Source organism: Sinohyriopsis cumingii, chromosome 5 (genome assembly GCF_028554795.1).
Source record: "Sinohyriopsis cumingii isolate HCF-2022 chromosome 5, ASM2855479v2, whole genome shotgun sequence".
Taxonomy (NCBI): domain Eukaryota; kingdom Metazoa; phylum Mollusca; class Bivalvia; order Unionida; family Unionidae; genus Sinohyriopsis; species Sinohyriopsis cumingii.
Window position 1 is genome coordinate 86,222,186 of NC_142965.1, and position 8,759 is coordinate 86,230,944.

The 8,759-nt window shown below is 33.9% G+C and overlaps 1 protein-coding gene across 1 annotated transcript in view; it reads right to left on the bottom strand.

Annotated features, from left to right (window-relative positions):
• Nucleotides 1-8,759, bottom strand: part of LOC149799667 (coadhesin-like) — a 177,754-nt gene that overhangs the window by 18,961 nt on the left and 150,034 nt on the right. Inside the window, exons 17-18 of the mRNA XM_089959021.1 lie at nucleotides 4,564-4,599; nucleotides 2,390-2,560 (exon numbers count right to left, since the gene is read on the bottom strand). Of these exons, the coding sequence (XP_089815147.1) occupies nucleotides 2,390-2,560; nucleotides 4,564-4,599 (207 nt within the window). The remainder of the gene's footprint in view (nucleotides 1-2,389; nucleotides 2,561-4,563; nucleotides 4,600-8,759) is intronic.

The following is an 8,759-nucleotide window of genomic DNA, read 5'->3' on the forward strand; positions in this document are numbered from 1 at the left end:
TACCACGATAAACTCAGAAAAAAAGTTAAACTCTTAAACTCTACCTGCAAGACGTGAGATAAGACAATATGATATGATTCTGCAAAGGGCAATATTATCGTATATACTTGCTTGTCAGTAGAGTCCATCTGCAAAATAAATTATGCCCGGCAGATACGTCTGTGCAGTTTGTTAGGAGTAATCAATAAATCAGACAGCATAGACCCTGAACTGCAGGAGAATTATGTTAAGGCAGATGAGTATCTACGTTCATTACAGTTTAACGCGACTTATTAGCGGGTATATACAGTAATTAATTTGAATGCACATCGCAGGCTTTATTGGGGACGATCAAAATCCGAGGTCGTAAAATATATACACAATTAAAGTACACAGTATTCATACACAATTAAAGTACACTATATATATATATATATATATATATATATATATATATATATATATATATATATATATATATATATATATATATACAATTAAATTAGACAATATGTATACATAATTAAATTACCTCTGAAACAATCATTTTTTAGAGGAGGGAACCTTTTATGTAACTGTCTATGGTTTATATATATATATTAATAGATGTTTTTTGTACCAATACTCAAAATCTATTCCGTTTGAACGTGTAATGTGTATTTTATCAATAATTGTAATAATCACTACAACAATGTAATGACACACACTGCTCTTGTATATATCTTTTACTGTCTACATTGACCTTATTTAATTACCTTGTATGCTTTTCTATGATATAAGAATAGTAATGTTTTCATGGTGGTGTTTGCTTCCTCCTGCGCAAGAATCCTCAATGTTCTTTGTAAATGAAAAAATGCGACATTTTCTAAATATATTAGCTTATTTCAGTTGGAAAAACTGTAAATGACTAATAGTCATTGATTGTACATGAATGTCAGCGACGGACTGTCACATAATGTCATTAACTGTTACTAAAATCATCTAATTGTGGACATATATGTCCTGATTCAAGTTCAGTGTAAATCAGCCGGTTGCAATAAAGAAACTTCATCTAAAGTGTTTATCAAGTATGTCCTTCAATTTGCCTGATATTACAATAAACTCTTTTTAACAGAATGATGATCGTTGCTAGATAAAATAATTTCCTGCCTATATTTTTAAATGCTTTTGTTTTTAAGTCTTTTCATAATTTGTCCATCGCTAAAATTATTGTAGAAAGTAAATAATGTACTTAAATTCCTTTTACGTTCTACCATTGTGAGAATTAAGGTTTTTTTTTACAGATTTAATTGTGTTGGAGGTTTCTATGATGCAACTGACATAATTCCAATTTTGTTAACATTTCTGTTTATTGTAAATATATTGTTTTGCACAACCGATCCAATAAATCTGTGTAAGTGGAAGCAATTTAGTTATTATATCTTTATACCAAACCAAATCATTTGTAACTTGCCTTTTACGTTTTTGCACTGACTTCCTAGTAAGCGTATTGAATACCCACAATAACTGACAGATGGCTCTTGTATGTAAGCTACAAAAAGACCAATTGGTCACTTGTAATTTTAGTATTATTGTTTCAATTTGGTATGCCTTGCAATTGTGCGGAGGTTATATTTATTTATATAATGACCGCTCAGTTATAGAGAAAACAATCACTTCAAAGAAAAGACCGAACTACAGGCCTTATATTTAAATACCACGCTATACGTCTAGAATGCACTAGGCACATTACTAACATTCTGTATGATAAAGTATCTAAGCGTTATTTTTGTGTTAACAAATGATATTTGACTACATGTTCACTCTGCCCAAACTAATGAGCTGAACCGGTGAATATTGATGTTTGGGATCTAGTCTTAATGCTCTAGCGGCTCTTCAATGTATGCTTATATTTTGCTATCTACAAATGCAAGTATGCTAGCGTGAAAAAATAGTATACTGCATTAGTAGATATTATTCTGTTCTGTATCTTATTATTGTCGTACCGTGAACAATATTTGATTATGCTAGTTAGTTTCAATTTTGATGTTCAGTACTATCGTAATAGGAATGCAAGAAGATGATACGTATAATGTGATTGCGCCAATTCTCTTGGTTATAGTACGGTAGCAATGTTTTCCTTGTAACTTTTTGCAATTTTCATTAGACACACATTTCTTACTAGGATAGATAGATAGATATATACATAGATACATAGGTAGATAGATACATAGATAGATAGATGCATGCAGTTGATTCTATTCTTGCCTGCACTGGACCCATATAGGTTTTTATTTCGAAGCCAAAAATAGTATACCTCCTAAGACAACGATCTAAATAGCATTTAATTTCATGAATCTTCCAAGAAGATAGAACATTCGGACAGACATGAATACAAACGACTACACAAATATATTAAAAACATATATACGTGGACAGAGGTTCATTTTGCAATTATCTGTCTGAGAGCTAGAACCCGAACATATGTGTCCATGCGCTAAATGGGGAGGATAGAGGCACGTTCTGTTCCTGTTGTGGGTACCACTGCCGCAAGTAGCTGTGCAACCAGTCCATTCTGACCAGGCGGACCAAGAGCCATCCCCTGTTTAGTCAAACATACAGATATATAGAAGGCCCAGCCTTGAGTTATATCCACTATACACTGAATCAACCTAAACGGAAATTCGCAAAGGATCATTGGTAAAACGAAATCGTGCATTATCAGACTGCACTTTTCTTTCACTTATATGCATATTCCGATATCATTCCTGCTTGTTTTTTTAATTGTTGGGCGATATTGGAAAACAAATTTTCTTTACAATAATGGGAAAAGTAGAGTTTTAAAACTAAGAATAAAATGATTTCAAAGCAACAGAAACACTTACATCAAGCACAGTAACTGAAAAGGTGATAGAGCACGAACATTCACAATGTTAATCATTAGGCGAATTCCTAATAGCGTCAGTTATCAGTATAGGAGGTGATTATTAGTGTTGCTATGCGTCCACTTTTGTGTGTTTGTATACGTGCATGTATATACGTATGTATGAGAGAGAGAGAGAGAGAGAGAGAGAGAGAGAGAGACAGTCGAACTGCAAAATACAACAACTCAATTTTACATCTGTTAAAGAAACTGTCGAGCCAGACTCCTTCATTCAATACATTCGATTTATTTTACCATTTCGTTCATAAGAGTTAAATCTATAAGTACAAAGAAAATTCCTCCGAAAACCGCCACACTCTGCATCAATCTATAGTTGTTGCCAACCAAAAACTAAGTAAACTGCTTCATTTAAAATAAACTATGGCCACAAAACCAATTTAGAATCAGTTGAAACTTAATTTTGGTTTTGTTTTATTATTATTTAAAAACATTCAAAGATGTCTAGCTAGCTATAGCAACTCCAGTCCCAATATAATATCTAGTTCTATTGTAGTAATCCCTCGGTGGATCGATATTAGACCTATTGTACTAATTCTGTGGTATTCAACTCCAGTTTCGTGAGTCAACTCCAGGTATATATAACTTAACCTATTGTACTATTTCTGCGTTATTCAACTCCTGCTCCGTAAGGCAAGTCTTATGATACATATCTAGTCATATTGTATTATTCTCACGGTGTATCGATGTCGTCATATTGTAATGATTCCGAAGTAAATCGATTTAGTTCTATTGTACTAATCCTACTGTATATCGATTTTGTCCTATTGTACTAATCCCGCGGTTTATCGATATAGTCTTATTGCACTAATCCCGCTGTATATCAATTTAGACATACTGTACTAAGCACGCCTTATTCATCAGCTACTTATGACGTTGAAACAAATGCAAACATATTTACAGGGTAATCTCTCCTTCTCTCTCGAATGAGAGACCCGACAAGTTATTAATGATATTAGCTTGTTTTACATCCTTTTTTATTTATTATAATATTTTCGTGTCTTTGTCTTAATTATAAAGCGTCTTTACCATCCCAAAAAGAATGCATCAAATTGTGGAAGTTTAAATAAAGAAGCCCCATCGTAGTTGATATAATCCCTAAAATGGCACTAATGTGACCTTCAATTTAGTATGTCAATATCGCTTTATTAATTCCGATCAAATTAGCGTATTATCATGCAAACTCTTCTGATTATTTTACATATGAAAATTGGCTGAAATCTGTTTTTTGATCTTTGCTCTTGTTGTTTTCTTTCTTTTAAATACTCAAATTTAGTAACATGTTATGATAACACTCTCGTAATCTGACTTGATTATATCTGCTTTAAAAAAATCTTCATAAATTTAAATTTAATACAGTTTTTTTTGTCGTACCTACCCAGATGTGTTGGAATTAATCGGAAATATACTTACATTTGCTATGGGTATTTTGTTTTACCATCTATCTTTGTTGGTAAATCTAAATAGCTGTGCCCCTTATGACTGTGACAGTTTTAAATACAGTCTTGTTCTAGTTCGGAGTTTTTTCACATCATAGGACTTTATCACTTTGAACATTTTTCTGTAAACCCATATCTGAGCAAGTATCAGTTGTTTACATTAAAGTTTTAGATTAAACCTTTTCCAAAGCGTTAGAAATTAGTTTTTATAACAAATATAAATACCTGGTGGCTCCGGTGTTGTTGTCGTCGTCGTTGTAGCTGTAAAAACAAATGATATGCAAGCAATCTTTTATAATACAAGCTTTCCATTTATACTCGGGAACTTTCATTACACCCCCACCACCACCCATATATATTGTAATTTGCTATGTATGTTGGTTCTGCTACTAATATCATAAATATGAGGCCAGTTTGTTTCTTTTATTTCTGATACATTCTCGCACAATTTTGGATCTTAAAATATGCTAATTTCAGTATCTGAAGTGTGGTATAATTATGGGATTGTCATTTTGACCAAGGCCATCAGCAGCAGAGAGAGTGAACAGAACTTTGGCTGAAACGTCATTTTTGAAGAAAAAAAGGTTTCCTACGAAAATGAAAACTATAAGGTCAATAACGCCAAAACCAAAGCCTCTAACTTAAACCGAAAGTTTCTCTAATTGGGTTAGGTTACTTTGTTAATTTATCTTTATCGTTCGTGTATTTTTAAAATAAATTTGTATGCGTGTTCGTTTACCCGCCGGACTTTTAATTGATTTCGCACCCTCTCTGCTGCTGTAATGTGTGAGTAATTAAATCATTATTATATCATTCTCTCAACCATATATTTTATAGAGACCTATGCGATCTCGTGATCGAGAATCGTGTAAATTTATTGTTATAAACCCGTGTGGTGCAGATTGTGCTTTTGAAAAGAAGTTTTTGAACTTAATCATGTTCATATCTCCTTAACACGAAGTCTGATGAATAGGTCGTTGAACACGTGTATCGACTCCATTAAACACAACTAAAATATTACAGTTATCTCTGATCAAGTTAGGTATTTGTATATATCGCTGAGTAACATAAATCACGTCTGTATTTTTATGTCTGCCTCGTGACAATAATCTTGCTGAATTTTATTGTTTATCCAGCATTACATCGTCGTATACCACGAGATCATTAATAAATTCAGCTAGGTCATCCACAGATGGGACTTCATCAATATCGGTGATAAAATCAATAATATCATTACCATCTTCGTCCAATAATCTCGCATTGTCATTGAAATCTTTAAGTACATCGTACCATCTCTGGTCATTCACTGATGGAGCTACTAAATACACATTATCCCATTTGAGCCATCTCATTATCAGATTAAGTAATAATTGCGTCTTACCTGACCCAGATGGACCTATGATAATTGCTCCGATAGAATGTTTTACTGGCTATTGTTTTCGTGTCGCTGAGAAATCGCTGACATCCATGTTATTCAAATATAATAAATAATATGGATTCATATTGTGTTCGATGTAGAGCATCCACCCCCACTAGTGGATTAACAACAGTAATAACGAAAATATAAAGCGTGCACTTACAGGCAAGTGTGTGAAATGTGGCACAAATAAATATATATTTATTTCGTCTCGTAAGAAGACGTGTGGTGATGTCGCTACTTCAATAGATAAAGTACCAGGAATCTAGGGGCTAAATACCCAGGAGATAAAACATCTTCCAGTAAAGAATTATTCTGGTCCTGGAACCGGACTTAATATCCGACTTGACGAGCGAGATCAACCAAGACCTGGAGAGTATCCAATAAATGCTATTGATCAAGCATGACACGTTCATGATGTAGCTTATTAAAATCCAGATCTGCAACAACGACATATTGCAGATGCGAAGTTGATTCTTTCGTTAAATTCCATAAAAAAATTCTCTCAGAGAATCATTAGCTGTTGGTTTGTGAGATCTGCGATGAAAGGTAAACTAGTATTATGGGATGGTAATTAATCGACCGATTATTAAATAATGGAATCGATTCATTATAGCCCAAGAGGATATTCGAAAGGTAAAGCAGCTCTTAGTAAAGTTGCTGATGCAGCAAATGTCACACCTTCTGTTGCTGGAAAATGGTTAGCAGGACAGGCAATATGGCAAATATAGATACCACCACCTAAACAAAGTAAGGACGCATATGTTGATGCCAGACCTCCTAATGAAGTTCATCAAGCAGATATTTTGTTTTTACCGCACGATACTATTAACATTGGTAGACGTCAATCACGTACATACAAATACACGATAACTGTCGTTGATGTTGCAAGTAGATATAATTAAGCAGAGCCCTAATCAACTAAAACAGCAGCTGAAGTTGTATATGCTTTTGGACGAATTTATCAACGAGGACTCTTGCGATGGCCACATTTACTAAAGGTTGATCCTGGCAAGGAATTTTTTGGTGCAGTATCATCTCTGTTGCAAAACATAATGTCGCAATTCATTGGTGGCAGGCAATTGTTGAATGATTTAATCGAACACTTGCTGAGCGGTTATTTGGATATCAATATGCGAAGGAAATAATTCAGAAAGATATAAGACTCCGCAAATGGGTTGCCATCTTACCAAGTGAAATATCTGCATTTAAGAATCCAATTACTAGTGCAATTTCTATGAAACCCATTAATGCAATTACACAAACACATATGCCAATACAACGACATGACGTTTGAAAACAAGGGGTAATAGATAATGGTACTGTAAGATATTTATATGAAACTGGTGAACTTGAAGGTGACACAAAAAAGAGCGACTGATCCTATTCGGAGTATTACGACACAAATATTTTTTTTCTAGAGTGATAAGATCTACGCATAGACCTGCAATCTACAGAATAGATTCAACTGCTCCACAACGTGAACTTGAACGAGAACAGTTACAAGTAATTCCTGAACACATAGTTACCACCGCATTAACTTTTGTAAACTAGAACCTCGACGTCGATTACATTCAAGACAGGTCAGTATCACATTTGCGCGTGTATGACCAAGACTGCTATTAATTGTATCTACGGTAAATTGCCTTCAATCATTCTTTGAATACTACCACAACATCACTGTGTAACAGCTCGCATAATGATTATTCTGACGTTGTTTCAATGGCATGATAAATTCAGCATCGAAATAAACGTCGCGCCTATATTTTTGTCACACTGTTTGTAACAAACTATTTTTTCTTACTATATCATCGTTAGTTTCCTGAATTTGATCATTATTTTCTGTGAAGTCTATGATAACCCTCCGCAGCTGAGATATTCTTCTGATTCGAGGCACTGCGAGATAAACTAATTTTCTCCATTCGATACGATCATCGAAGATCCAAACATTTGTATCAGAGAAGGTTAAACCTTGTGCTGAATGAATTGTCATTGCGTATCCTAGCGTCCATGGACTTTTGTCCATATTTAACACGCTCTCAAGAACACTGACATAAACTAAAACATTATCGGTTAATTCAATATTTTGTTTCTCTGACGATCCCGGTATATCAACGTCGATATTCTCTCGTCGCGTATCTGCTTGTCGATAACGCAATGATACAGGTAGATTTGAGATAAATTGTTTCATGTCTAGCTACAGGGCCCTATACTGATGGCGCAGAAGATAATTTTGATATTTAATTTTCTCGTAATAAAGATCCTTAATTTCAACGTCGGCGGTTTCAGAATAATTAAGTATATTTTTTAGTTTATTCTCCATTTGATCCATGATGCATAATTGCCGACATGTAGTTGTTCTAGCAATCTTGTATTTTTATTAATATAAAATGATTCCGTAGAGACTCTGACAGCAAACTCAGAAACTTCATTTATCATCAATAATTAATTTTTGGAAACAAACGCGAGGATTGAAGATCTTAAATGAGTAAACTGCGGTGACTCACCATCAATATAACTCACAATTGTACCTAATTTAGTTCTGTCTGATAAATTAATATTACTTCGATTTATAAATGTTTCTATTCGTTGTATCAACAATTCTAAAATCTAGTTCAGCATCATATATAATTAATCTTGTGCAATGTCGTTTATGATCATATGATACACCTTGGGTGAATTTACCGATTATTTTTCTGCCAAGGTCTTTTGCGATTTTATTCGGAAAATCAGTCATATCAGGATTTTCGTCATCAGAATATTTCTTTTGTTGTGGCAACCAAACGTCTTTCTGCAGACGATACAATATTATTGTTTCAATTGCAATCAACGATGGCTGTATTTTCACATCGAGCGTATATCGTAATAATACTGTTGGTGATCATATTTGTTCCGAAAAATATTTTCCAAACCAGACATAACAAATCGGATGAAGATTTGCGGCAAACATAAATGACTCGATACAAGTGAATCCAGTCAAATCAAAATCTGGCAAGGATCCATT